Source organism: Equus przewalskii, chromosome 3 (genome assembly GCF_037783145.1).
Source record: "Equus przewalskii isolate Varuska chromosome 3, EquPr2, whole genome shotgun sequence".
NCBI classification, from domain to species: domain Eukaryota; kingdom Metazoa; phylum Chordata; class Mammalia; order Perissodactyla; family Equidae; genus Equus; species Equus przewalskii.
Window position 1 is genome coordinate 59,122,995 of NC_091833.1, and position 15,091 is coordinate 59,138,085.

Consider the following 15,091-nt stretch of genomic DNA (forward strand, 5'->3'; position numbering starts at 1 on the left):
TCCCCAGTGCTTTGCCCTGTGCCTCCAGAGACGAGGAATCTGTGCTCTCATAAAGCCCTGTGCACATTCCATAACTTCATCCATCAACTGAAGTGACTGCACTATTTTGATCTTAAAGATTCCTTCCGATTCTAAAATTCTATGATTTGAAGGTAAACTCTGTAACCCTCTCTTCTCACCAAATCGTAATTCAAATCTGTTTTGGATAATTAGGTATGATTCTATTAACTGACCATAAACACAAGCATTAGGAGCATATTAGGAATACATATTCAATAAACCACATGTTCTCCAGGGATGAACGTGACATTAGGTCACCGTGGAAAAGCCATGAACCCTTTCAGGTCTCCAAGGGGACTGCTCAGAAGTCAGTGTCAGCAGCAATGAGACTGGTCTCTTAGGGATGCAATGAGTTAACTCTCCCCAAACTTACCACCTTGCTGGGGAATGATTTAAGCTTTAAGAAAAATAAAAACCTTTCAACACTCAACTCCCTGACCCATAAATTAAACTGAAATTCTTGAAAGGGAACTATAAATCTTTTATAACGATGACAACACTAAGAGAATGCCCTAAGAGAAAAAAACAAAAAAAAAAAAACCTAAAAACAAAACAAAACATCAAATTTATGACCAAAACCAAAAGCAATCAAAAAAAAAAATTTTTTTTCTGAGGAAGATTAGCCCTGAGCTAACTGCTGCCAATCCTCCTCTTTTTGCTGAAGAAGACTGGCCCTGAGCTAACATTCATGCCCATTTTTCTCTACTTTATATGTGGGACGCCAACCACAACATGGTGTGCCGAGCGGTGCCATGTCCGCACTCGGGATCTGAACCGGCGAACCCCGAACAGCCGAGAAGCGGAACGTGTGCACTTAACCACTGCGCCACTGGGCCAGCCCCTAGAAAAAAGTTTTTGATGATATTTTGCCTTGGTGGTTTATCACAAGCCATTGATTCAATTTGAGCAAACCCTCTAGAGATTTAAAGAAAAGGTAGAATGTGCCTCAGCAATAATAGTTCTAAATATGAAAACAGAAATCCCAATAAATTCCAATAGAAAGGATGAGCAAGCGGTAAGATTCTTCTATGCTTTCCAATTTTAAAATACTGGCAGGTATTACATAACAATAGCAATGATCATTATTATTATAGGATAGTCATATAGAATGGTGGTTAGAAGCATGGATTCAAACCAGATCGCCTAAAACCAAACTCCAACTCCACAACTTACTAGCTACGTGATTTTGGGCAAGTTACTAAACCTGTGTGTCTCGATGTCCTCATGGGTAAATCTGATATAGTATATCATAGAGCTATCATGACAAATAAGTGAGCAAATATATGTAAAAGGCTAGCACATAAAAGTAAGATATCACTTTCATAGTGATATAATAAACAAAAAATAATATAATCAACAAATAAGAGAAAGGCAAGCCTGACTTTAAAAAAGAGAGAGAAAAAAAAAAAAAAGGAACTTAGAATCACCTGGCTCCGGGGTAACCATTCAGCTACTGAGCTCCTGCCCTGCAGGGAAGTGGACCAGGCCGCTGCAGTGAGGTCCACCCATGCCCTGTCAGCCCGGGGCCTGACCCTTCCGTCTCCTGACACTGAGAATGTGTTTGGGCAATCAGGGTCCTTTCGCAGCACCCTCTTCACCCCAAGGAGAGGAAAAGCAGCTCACAAGCAGCCATTCCTTCCTGCCTCCCCAGTTCCTGACTTAGAGGTTCTCCGCACCCCCTCCCCAACAGTGGTCCAAGTCTGTTTCTTTCTGTTAATTTCCCTTTTTGCTTCTGGTTTGATTCTGATCCTCAAAGATTACAGGAGGCATAACATCTCTTCTTTTCCAGTGAGGAACGCTTTCTGCCCTGGAGTCAATATAGCCAGAGATCTTTTGTTCTCCTCTTACATCTCAGGCTTCATCTGCCTCCCGGTTAGACAGTTCTGGCCAGTCTTTCAATCTCCTTCTTTTTCCTCTATGCGGTCTCCCTGGAAGACCATTTATTCTCTTGTTTCACTTACCATCTATCTGATGACGATTCACAAATCTCTACTTCCCACTCAGATCTTTCACCCAAGTTTCAGACCCATGCGTCCAACTACTTACCAGATATTTCCATTTGCTCTTCTAACTAAATGTGTTCAAAATCAAACTCCATCTGACCCGCGAACGCACACTCCCCTATGTTCCTTAGCACGGTGAACGGCACCTCCATCCACCACCAAGCCAGAACCCTGGTATTCAACCCAGAGACCTCGTCTCTGACCTCCCACACACAATCAAGCATGAAATCCCATCAATTTTACCTTCTATATCATTATTAACAAATAAAAGAAATGTATTCCAGGAAAGCTATTTACCAAAATCACTATTCCCTGTGTTCAAGATTTAATTACATTGATGAAACAGTTTCTTGATGAATAACAAGTCAGCCAAGTGGTTTGTACTCCCCTTCATAATCCTTTAAACAAATTCTCTGCTCCTCTCTCCTACTCCTTTCCACTTCTTATCTACAGTCACAGTCATAAAGATAAAGAAGCTTAATCCCAATTTTGCTTTTTGCTAGTTTCCATTCTTACGGAAAGGACACCCATTTATATTCTGTTTGGCCAATTCAAAGTTCTCTGGATTGTAACCATATCCAGCAGAAGAAAGCAGGGGAGGGCAGATCAAATCTAGCCCGTACACTTTCACATAATTTCCTTTAAGACATGGGGGTATTCCTTTTTACCCACCACTCATTTTTTTCATATATCTCCAGCCATAAAAAACACCATAAAATGACAGAGGTTGACCCTAAAATTGATGGACAGAAAAATTTTATACAATGTTTTCTATCTACCCAAGCTACCCACTGATCATTCTTGCAAAATAGCCAAAGCCATCATTCAGGGACTGACTCTCCATTTTATATATGATCAGATGCCTACCATATATTTTCTCTACCTTGCTATCTGTTAGTCAAAGCTAGTTTTCCTTATCTCTCAACTACCTCCACCAGAAAGTGTGATAAGAATAGAGCTTAAAGACCAAATAGTCTACTTCACTACCATTTTATAACTCTGATAAAGATCTGTGAGTTTGGATTCTCTCTCAGTGGATTTCAATCATCCACGCTTTTCAGGGCTGAGTATCATTACAGTTAGTGATATGCCATTGACATGCATTCTCCCATCTCCCAAATGTGGGGCAAACAAATTATTCTATTTCCAATTCTACAGCAAAACTTGGTTTCCCTTCTTCTCCAGACCCCTTTCCTTCTTTTTTTTTTTTTTAGGAAGATTAGCCCTGAGCTAACATCTGCCACCAATCCTCCTCTTTTTTGCTGAGGAAGATTGGCCCTGGGCTAACATCTGTGCCCATCTTCCTCTACTTTATATGTGGGATGCCTACCACAGCATGGCTTGACAAGCAGTGTGTAGGTCTCCACCTGGGATCCGAACTGGTGAACCCCGGGCCTCTGAAGTGCAACGTGCAAACTTAACTGCTGCATCACTAGGCCAGACACCTCCCCTGCCTTCTTCACTGATGAGGACAGACAGCAAAGCAGGGAAGGTCTTAAACCACAAAGAGTTAATCATGCTATTAAACATAACAGGAAATCTTACCAGTCTCTTCCTGCCTCCTTCTAGCTAGCCTGGTCCCAGGCAGATAATGATGCAGGAATGCTGACATGTCCAAAGCCTACATAAACAAACTGGGACATTCTTGAAGTCTTGCACCGATGGCAGAAAAGCTTGCCTAATCCCCAAAGTAGTAAAAATAATCATGGGTCTAAAGAAACACCACATCCCTTCCCATACGGTTACATATCAATGCAAAAATCCATATCCCACTTCCAATTTTTGGATGGAAGCACGGGCTGTCTAAATAACTATTTTAAATAATAATCATTGTGGTTTATAGTCAAGAGTGTCAACAATGCCTTCTGGGGCACAGAGTTCTAAATGCCGCTTAAAGAGGTTATGCAACAGCTGTCAAGAAATTTCAGAAGAAAAAATATTTGGTATCTAGGTTAGGTTAATATCACACTTCCTCTCTTCTAAGTCTCCTTGGAAACTATTATTTGACCCAAATGAGTCAGATAATTTCTTAAAGAGGCCTCCAGCTGCAAACATGAGGATTGGCATCGTATAGGGCACCTGCTATTCAGTACCGGGAGTGAAAACCCACCAGCCTGAGAGACAGTCCCATTCAGAGGAGAAGCAACAACTTAGTGGCAGTGCTGAGACATTGACTCTGAGCTGGAACAGCACATGGAATCTTAGCAGCAAGATGCTGGAAGTCAGCTCTCATTCCTGCAAGAAGGGATCCTGAAAAGGCCCAGTTGCTGTCTTCCAATCAGGGAGTGCACAAGCATCCCTAACCCCGGGGAGAAACCTGTGCAGATCGGAGGCGGAGATACGCGACGCTCCCAGGGTGCACTGCGATCGCGCAATGACCAGGAGACGCCAGTGGTCTCCCTGCCTCCCACAATGCACCTGTGCTCTTTTTTTCTTGTCGCTAGGTTTTCTCTTGTCTATTTCACTAGGCATTACAAACAGCCTTCAGGCAGTAATGTCTCCATCGCTCCTTGGCATTGAGGCCATAAATTAAGAGCAACTGCTCAGCTGCAGGACAGCCTGGCTGTCCCTCACTCCAACACAATGTACAGATAGTCCATTTTGACAGATGCAAAATAAAATCTTTCTCACTATATCCAACAATTGCTCCTGTTGTTACAGGACAATGTTTACTGACAAACATTTAAATTGCTCTATAGATAAAATAGAGCTCAGTGCTCAGCTAGAGAATAAATTAAATATTTCTCTGTCATTACTATGATGCTCAAATATATCAGGGATAGTTAAAATGTATCTAGGCAATATATATTTCTATATAAAAGTGGTTCGAGTTCCTCTTTATAAAACACATGCATATAACATACCCAATTTTGAGGAAAATGGAAAAAAAAAAAAACTCTGGCACTAATGAAGTTTCTGAGCCCTAAGCAAATATATCATAATTTATTGATTTGGTGTTTTATTCCCATAAAGCTGTCAACTACACAAAAAAATGTCTCTGGAAGCCCCCTTATGGAATGATCTTTGGGCCTGGGAGTTTTATTTTAACTTCCTCAAACTTCTTTTGAGAATGAACATAAGATTTAAATAGTCATAGGGCATTTGAAGTTGAGATTGATGAATAGGATGGGTGATCCTGAGAAGGAGTGTGAACGATATTTGGGGACTGAGATTAATATATGGGTGTATACCAGGAAATTTTAGGGATTAACAACTTCCCTCAAATAAGGGCATACAGCAATTCAGAGGAAAGAGCCAAATTTACTTGGCTTTATAAATTGAGGATGTGAGTTTTATCAAAATAAAACCCTTACTATATTATTTTATAATTAGATCATCAAGATTATATAAACCAGTTTAGAATGAATACATAAGATTGACTTAGAGCTAGCAGTTTCTATCTACGTACAAACTATTGGACCAAAATTCTGAAAAAATATTTTATTTCTTAAGCAGGTTAAACATGTCTTTCTTCTACGTCTACACAGAAGTTTGTTGTATATATTACCTAATTAGCCAAACAAACCCTCGCTGGATAGAGAAGGAAACTTAAATCTAATCAACCTGGATTCCTCATTAGGCTTGACTGAAACCACAATCATTATTCAGACTCAATTTGGTCATTCTGCACCCAGTGTGCTCCCCAACTCTGAGCAGCCTTCAGGAAGACCCAGACAATTCACCAAAGAACTCAGAGTGCCTCGTGCCACAGCACTAGCATCAATATTAAGATCCCACACTGGCTAGAAATTAATTAAGATTTTTCCAACTGATCTTCCATAAAAATGCTTTCTTCACGTTGGGATTTTAGGAGCTAATATTACTTTTGTCAAAGCCATCAGAATACAGGAAAACTCCTATTATTACCACACCCCTCTTCCAGGCTTAGCCTTTCACAAGGCCCTTCCTTAGGCATCTAACCTAAGAACAGGACTACACAGTATCACACTAGAAGAGACTTCAGAGGAAATCTAGTGTAATTCCCTTAAAGGGAGTAAATTGCCACGGTCCCATAGCTTGTCACTGGCAGAATCCAGACTACAATGGGGGTATCCTAAATCCTGGGTTGTGGCTTCTTGTGCAAAACACGATGACTCTCAGTTTTCACTCATATCTATAAGAATTTGGGGATTAGCTCAGATATCCCAACCTGCCTCAGAGGCTAGGCGCATGTGGCAGATGCTCATTCCAAACTCCTTTTGCTTTTTACTGCCTTCTTATTTTGCAGAGTTGAAAAAACCAAAAACTACATTTCCCAGACTCTCTTGCAGCTAGTGTTCTGAATGTGGTCTATTTTCTGCCAAGCAGACGCAGCCATACCAGACCTGGAGGCAGGGAGTGAGCAACACAAGGCAGAGGCCACAAACAGGGAAAAGGGTTCTTCTCGCAAGACATGGGAAAGGCATTGGTTATCTGGGACAGATTTGGTGGCGGTTCTAGGGGCCTCTCCCCAGCATCACAGTTACCAAGCTCCATGAGGTGGCTGGTGCAGGGGTCTCTGCTAACTGTCCTGTGGGGTGTTTCTCCAGATTGCCTTTCCTGGTGGGAAAGCCCCCAAACCTGGTTCTATGAGTCTCCTGGAAAAATGCCATAAGCTGGCTTATTCCTTCTAACAAATCTCTTTTCTGCTTCCACTAGCTGAAATCAATGACAATAGCTGATTCTGACCTGAAGGAAGAATATTCTAAGAAAATTTCTCAGAGGAAAAGAATGTCATATCTTTTAGGAGATAGAAGACCAAGGCTCACAACTAGTGAATATTTAGTCTTTGCATTTCCCGGGGACGGGTCCTGCTGTCTCCTCATCCATTTATATCCCCACAAAATCCCAAGACGTACCTGTCATCTTTATTTATCTGGTCTCCAAATCCCACGGTGTCAACGATGGTTAACTTCAGCCGTACATTGCTTTCCTGAAGCTCATAACTTCTGGCTTTTAACCGGACACCTGGTTCGTTGTGAGTAGCTGGGTCACTTTCAAATTTGGTGTTGAATAAAGTGTCCATTAACGTGGATTTGCCAATGCCTGTCTCACCTACACGACCACAAGGGAGACATCAGAGAACATGCCAATGCCTCTCAGATATTAGTTTACATCATCAGGAGTTTTTCATAATCATGTTCGTAAAATTTTTTTAAAAGTCAGTATCACCAGAAATCCCACTACAAAGAGATAGTTCTTTCCATGTGTGATCTATGGAAGACCTCCCTAGAAATGCCTGAATGAATTTCAGAAATGATTTAGCAGAAAAGATCTTGAACTTAACAGATCAAGATGCTCTTCCCTACCATTGGATAGAGAAACAGAACCTGTAACCTTGCCTGTGGTCAGTCTGTACATTACAAAGACATAAACCGTATCTCTTCCTCCCCTAAAGGTTGGTGTGTAAAACTATATTACTTTTTTAAAAAAAAAACTATATTGCTGAGTTTCTGTTACTAGAGGAAAAACAGACTGATTCCATTTATATTGAATTATCTGATACCATCTAATGTTGTTGAAAAGAATTACATTTTTCAAAACAGCACTCAACGATGACAGCAATAATAACAAACCCAGAGTGTTCACTTTGTGCCAGGCCTGTGGCAAGAGCTTCAATGCATTATCTCATTTAAACTCTGCTACAGCCCCAGTGAAATAGGTACTGTTTCTTCCCTCTTACAGAGGGCACATTAAGGCTTAGATAAGGTTTAAGTAACTCGCCTAAAGTCACATTAAGTGGCAAAGCCAGGGTTCTAACAACTATACTCGACTGACACAGCATCCTGACTTCACTATTACTGAGAAAACTGACTGCCTCATATTTCCCAGTTACACTTATCAGTCTGGGAGAATCCTCCATATTATCTCCATTTTTACTTTCCTATTCAGCTGAAGTCAAGATGGCAAATGTTCGTTAGTTTTCCCAGTTTCAGGGTGATGTCTGTGACAATGAAATTAAATGATATTAAATGACCTGCAACAATGGCCTTATTAATTCACATTGATAATTCAAGTCAGTAATTGTTTACTGAGGCCCTAACATATGCAAAGCAGAGTGACAGGTACTGGCACCACTACACCAAACAAATGGTAAGATTCAAATGTGGAGCCATGGAGAACTTTGGTTTAAGTTCGAAATAAGACCAATAAAATCTTTCACAACACTAATTCTTATGTTGAGTCAAAAATAGTTAGCAATGAGAAAGACCCTTGTCACAAGTCGTGGTTGAGTGTGTGATGGTGGAAAGAGGGAGGTAGAAATCAACAAATATTATCCAAAGGGATGCCTTTTTTTTTTAATCTGGAAAATCTCCCAATTAGACTTCTAGCTCAATTTAAATATGGCCATATAGTGCAGCCCTTTCAACAAATCTCAATCCCATGATGTTCCCAGGAACAGTGCCTTTTCTACAGGATTGCTATAATGACTTTCAGGATGGTAACAATTTCATGGGACAAAGAGTTCTGGGATTTGTAGCCTTAGGGCAACTCTCCCAGTGTAATGACAAAATCCACTTCCTAATTAGAAGTTCTGTATTGCTCACTGCTCTCCAACATCATGCAAAAGTAGAGCAGGTTGGACTCTTTCTGGATCTGAGCTTTCTCTAATTAGAAGCCTTATGTGGTTTGCCACTGACTACAATGATTCACTTATAGGACAAAAGTTGTTCAAGTACATTGGCCTTTTTCTTTAACCTTGCCCATTGGGCCCCTGACACATCTAAGATCAAAGAATGTCCTCCTTCATGAGGCTTCATTCAGCCGGTATTTTTCCAGTGCCTACTGTGTGCCAAGCTCTGTGCCACGTTCTGGGAATACGGTAATGAACTAGCCTGAAATGCTATTTTCCCATAGTTTAGAATCTGACCTGGAACATGACTGAATACCAATCAGACTCTAATTTATCATTAAGGGAACAATATTCTAAGTGTCTGCCATAACCACATATCTCTTATGAGCAAGACCATACTTTACTCCCTGTGACCTTGCTAGTGACCACAGGTAACTGGACCAGGGCTAGCCCCCTGACCAAAAGCACCCATTTAAGCCTAAGCATTATGCTCTGGGAAAGTGCTCCATACTGGACAGTAACTTGTCTATCCAATCAGAGCTTTTCTCTTTGGGAATTTGAATGAGAGATATACAATCTGCACACAAGGCGACGTCATGAAAAAGAAAAGATACACAGAGAGAAGTCAACGAGCAGAAGCCATGAGGCAGCAGAGGCTATAAGTAAATAGAAGACATGTTGATAGACCATTAGCTGGGAATATAGCAGAAAGAGAGCAGAGAGATACAGTAGAGCTTATTATCAAATTTATTCATTAATTATACTTAAGTACTTACTATGTCACAAGCATAGGTGCTGGAGATAAAATGCTGAATACCGACAGACAACTGGCATTGCTTGAACTTCTGTAATATCCTGAATGTCATCCCAGACCTCCATGAAGTCTGGATGGGTGATAGTTGAGACTGTTTCCTGTCTTCCTTATTTTCCTGAATATTCTTACAAAAAAGGTCCATCAACAAAAGAAATCTACACTAGTCTCTGCTCCCTAATGTGATGGAGCTCAATAAGCTCATATCCATGATTCATGGCTCAACAAAAATAACTTTGAGCAAAACAAACTTACTATGTAATGGATACAGAAACAAAACAGAGTTCTCACCCTTAAGATATTTACAGTCTGGTAGGCAATTCAATACTGAAGGCTCTGGAGTCATTTTAAGTACTGCTACATGTGTAACGTTCTCAAGAACAGCAAACTTCTTTTCAGGATTTACCTATTTTCGGAACACGGACAAAGGGACCACAGCAGAACCACCTTATTAGGTCTTCTCAATAGAAAATGACCCATTTAACTTTCATCTCTTTCCCTAAAAACAGCAAAAAGTTTACAGGGCAAGGATTCTAGGTTACCTGGACAGGACCGAAATGACCATCCCATTTCACACGGTTGAGATTTAGTAAAGCACATGTGAATCAGAACACCATGGTGCCGGCTTTTTTTTTTTTTTTTTTTAAAGACAAGTTAATTCTAATTATCATTTACATTAAGGTGGAAATTATGAACAACTAGCACTCCAGCCCCTACTTCCAGTACAGGGTTCATCAATGGGTTGGAAAACCACTGTTCCTCTAAATTTGGGGATGTTTTGCTTTCCATTTCCATGCCCGGTGCTTTTAGGAGCCGTAAGGAGACACAGCCACTCTAGCAGCAGTGTGATTGACCACAGCGGTACGGGAAGAAATGACAGCTTTTGGAATAAAAGGAATTAGAGAAGGAGGGGAGCTTTTCAATGCATTAGTTTTTGAGGCCTCTCTCCAGCCTCAGAAAGTAGGGCACATTCTTTACTTCTGGGGACCCACAAGAGCAAAAAGGCTTCTTTCTAACTGAGTAAATGAAAGACTACTAGGCATAGGTTCCAATTCAAACCAAAGAACAATAATAATATTTTGAGAAAATTAATGACTAACACCCACTTGGAAGCACTTCAGAACTCCCTTGCAGAGTATCTGATCAGAGTAGGCATTTATTAAAAGCTAAGAGAAAAGAAAAATGATCCTGGCGATAACTTATACTGAGATGTGTCACTTTGGTAGATTTTTCAGAGTTTGTTTATTGCTATAAATTCATGTGCCTGAACACTCAGTTGTTAGCATAATTAGAGATTACTCTTGAAGCGCCATCTGTGGCTTCTGTTTTTCCTTCTCCCGCCAATGCCGGTGAACATGACACCGCATCACGGTGGAAAGCTGTCCTACTTCTCCCATTCTATTCTCAGGCTTATTTAAACCACAAGCTCTAAGTTGGACATAAACAACAAGAACAACAAAAACCCAGAAGGATTGTGTTATTAATTAGAAGGTAATTGTAGACTGATCAAATAGTTGATCTATGATTCAGCATCTTTTACTCTGATTGCCAAGACTGGCTACTTGGATAACTATCCCAGTAACTGTGCAAGAAGGCCTGCCTGCCTCCCCAATCTGGTCTAGATTTTATTCTTGGGTGGAGCCAGATAATCAGAGAGCTATGCACCTAAGCTCTGTTGTTTTAACTCCTCATAGAATTGCCTTTGATGAAACACGCTTTGGCTAATACCACCAGCCTGCATGAGGGACTTGAAAGAATAGCATGCGACACTTGGCATTGCACAGATCGACTGCACTGATCAGGGGATGCTCAAGAGTCCAGACCTCGATTCAGTGACATCCACCATCTCTTTTTCTGAAAATGTCCCAGGTGAAACTGTGTTTCATTTGGAGCAACTATTTTGTTTTTACTTTATAGATATCTAAATCTGTCATTGTTAAACTATACCTTGTGTTTGGCACATAATATGTGTTCAGTAAGTATCTGTTGAATGAATGGATTTCCTCCATGCTTTGACCACCAGCTGACAGACAGATGTCTTCCTGATGGAATTAATTGCTACAGGCAGGCCTGATGGCTTTGAGTTCTGACTCTATCCCTGGCTTCACTTTATTTTCTGGGGTTAATTTTATCTTTATTCATTTACTCATTGATTTCACCCTGTAAACCACTTCATATCCTTTCCTGGAAAAGCAAGATGGGATAGAAATGTTTAAGATTTGACTGTGAAATTTCAAAGTTTATGTTGACACAAAGCGTTGGCTAAAATGATCTTAAACTTATTTGTTTTCTATTCCTCTTCTGTCATCCCCTCAAAACAATTATGGATGAATTATTTTTAAAAATTTCTATTTTCAGAATGTATTATTAATTTACTTTGACCCTATTGAATTGATTCCTCTTCAAAAGCAGGGATGTTGCAGTATTTTATCCATCTTTGTATATGCATAAAGAATTGACACACAGTGCTTAAGTTTCTTACAGAGCTTGCGTCATTTTGTAAAAGGAATGAGAAAGATATATAAATCTAAAATTGTGAAGAAAAGCTGAATACTAATTTAGATTGTCTGGAGAAATAGAGCATGGGTAAGAAAAGCTTTTATTTAAACTACAGTGCAGCTTTGGGGGTGATTTAGTGTGTTGTAAGCAGGATGGAGAGTGGGAGACCATGAACTCCTGGAGGTTCTGGTTCCCGATTTGGCATCAAGAATTCTCTTTGCGGTTAAGTGAACACTAGTCTCCCTCTCTTTATTCCTTCTTTCCAGGACTCAGTGGAGATGCCATCTAATACCAGACATTTAATTCAGTGCCTCTAAAACCAGACTAAGCTTGTGCCAGGATTAGTTTCTGCCCTGATTGGTTTCCTCTGTTTGCAAATTATAGGCTCTTACCACAAAACAAAATTATGATTCTAAGACCTTTTTGATAAACATCATCAGTTTCCTTACTAGGATCATAATTTTTTTTTAAAAGTCCTCTCTTTCCTTCCATATTTATCTCATTAAAATAAAGTAATGATGCTATAAACACTACATACACTCATACTATGTAAAAATACAAATGGACAGTAGGATGACAAGGAGAAAAGAAAGTATCATGGATACTCTTAAATACGACACCTACTCCTCTAAGTGGCTGTCAAAATGTTTTGATTAACTAAAATGCGCTTTCATAGACTCTTATTTTAAAAATAGATGGACCATTAATTGAAAGTGAGCGTTGTTTTCTTACACGGACATTTTGCTATAAAGTATTTGTGGTAAAGGGATCTGATGTATTCTACCCTCTGAGAATAGGTATGCCGAATACTTCATGCTGACACCCCGGTCTCCCAAAGAGCTAATGCTGGCTCCAACCAAAGGGCTCCAGAGAGTTCTAGAAAAGACCCTGGACAGCTAGATATACTGGCACGGAAGGATAGCCAGGACTTACTGTGGAGTAAAAAAATAAAAATAAAAATAAAATGCAGAAGAATATGAACAGCATGATCTCATTTGTGTAAAACCAAAACAAAAATAGTTATGTAATTGTGAGGGAGCAGTTTCTATCTGTCCAGGCTGTCTCTCCCACGCCCAGTCTCCTTTCTGATCAGGTTGTCTTTCCTATAGGGAACCTCTTGTGTTTTGGGGTAGACTAACCCCATCTCCCACCCTGAATGGGCATGTGACTCAGCCCTGGTCAATCAGAGACATCCTGTGACTGTTCAGTGAAACTTGTCAGGAATGGCTTATTCTTCCTCTGGGAGTTGCTAAACTGCCAACACTGCTGGAGGCCATGCTATCTCCATGAAGAAAAAGCCAGAACATGAAGCCAAGCAGAAGCAAGTGGGATCAAGAATTCTTTGAATCTTCAGAGCCAAGTGTTCATAATCACGTGATTCACTATATTGCCTTTTTAGTGTGTTTTGGGGTTGAGGAAGAGTCTTAACTGAGTTTAAATTGGATTTCTGCAATTCTCTATGGAAATTTTCCCAACATAAAAACATTCAGAGAAATGCAACATTACTAGGTTTCAAGATGGAGAAAAGGGTCCAAGAGCCCAGGAATGCAAGAGCCTCTAGAAGCTGGAAAAGGCAAGGGAATGGATTCTCCCCTGGAGCTTCCACGAAGGAATGCAGCTCTGTGCCTCGATCTTAGCCTGGTGAGACACATGTGGGACTTCCACAGAACTGTAAGATAATACATTGGAGTTTCAAGCCACTGAAAATAATTTCCAAGTACAGAAAGATGTAGAGAGTTTCTGGAAGGACTCCATGGAAATGAGAGTGGGAAAAGAAAAGGGAGGGGTTATAATTTTTTTTTAACAACAAATGTATTATTTTAATTAGTTTGAAAAACTAATTTTCAACATGTTTAGGAATGGAACCAGAATAAAAATCTAATAGTCATAGGTATCATCACCCACCCAGGAAAGTCAGAATAGCAGCTGCTTTACAAATCCAACAGGGCAGCATGGATGTGACTTGCTAGGAATTCCAACTAGCATCATAATTGTGTTATTTAACACAAGGGGTCAGCCAATGAGCCAACATACTCGACTGCACACCACATACCAGGTCAAACCAGGTCCTTCGAGCAAGCCCAATCCCCTGGAAGCTCTACCCTACTTGCAGGGGCTGTGACATAACTGTCACATGTGTTCTTGAAGCTGATTTCACAGACAGGGCTGGGGGAGGCAGGGAAGAGAAGCCAGAATAGTAATTGGCCTACAATTTAGCACACTTTCAATAGAAAAATCAACAAATTGCCAACAAATTGCTATGCTAATGAAGACTTGCCCTGCTCTGCAGTGAGCATTTACGTAAGAGAAAAGACAACTCATTTATGCCACGCTAGAACTAGCTGCCATTCAGGAGGGCCCCTGCTGAATTTTAAATGGCTTCATGTAGGGAAAAGGGAAAAGCATGAGAGCTGGCTGCTTTGGTCAAGTTTCTCTCCAGTCACTGTCTTACCCAGTGCTTAAGACATAATGCCAGAGGGCAAGCTGGGCTAGTGCACAGTCAGCTGTGGCCCTCCACCAACCGACGCCCAGGGCAGAGGCTACATTCAATATGTTCCTCACAAGGTTTTTCAAAAAGGAAAATATCTGCCCCTCCTCCCAATAACTAACAAATTAAAAAATAGTGGTTCTTGCATTAAACACACACCTTTTCTAAATTCACTTCATTTTACTTGGAAAAGAGAAGTAAGTCTGGTACATTCTGCCAAGCTTTAGGGGAAGGACGATCCACTTGGCTGCGTATAGAATTCCTCTTGGTCTGTCTCAGAAGTATATGCCCCGAGGATGATGGCAATGTCACTGCTGCACAGCAGCATAGCAAGTCACGCATCAAGAGTGACAGAGAGGTGAGGGAAAGGCCATTATCCATAACATTCCAGGGACATTTCTGCTTCAGAACAACAGGAGATTTATATTTCTACCTTCCTCTTTTTTCCCCCACCTTCTTTTCTGCTTTCCTCTCTTTAATTTAAAAAGGATATGGCCAGAGAGAAGAAGAAAAATACCAAAGGCTAGAGGCGTAGACTAACGCATAACATTTAAAGGGTATGAATAAAACATACTGAGGATGCAGATAAATCAGGTCTCTTTGGCCTTTCCATTTATCTACCAGGAATAAACAAAGGTCAACTTTAGATTCCAATTTAAGGACAAAAGTTTAATTTG

General features: G+C 40.4%; 1 protein-coding gene across 10 annotated transcripts in view; it reads right to left on the bottom strand.

Annotated features, from left to right (window-relative positions):
• SEPTIN11 (septin 11) overlaps positions 1–15,091 on the bottom strand; it is an 86,151-nt gene that overhangs the window by 28,165 nt on the left and 42,895 nt on the right. For all 10 annotated transcript variants that reach the window (XR_544991.2, XR_011538647.1, XM_008520822.2 and 7 more), the window contains one exon: positions 6,902–7,097. Coding sequence is in view for 8 of the 10 variants with exons in the window: in XM_008520822.2 (XP_008519044.1) it covers positions 6,902–7,097 (196 nt within the window). In the remaining 2 variants the exon portion in view is untranslated. The remainder of the gene's footprint in view (positions 1–6,901; positions 7,098–15,091) is intronic.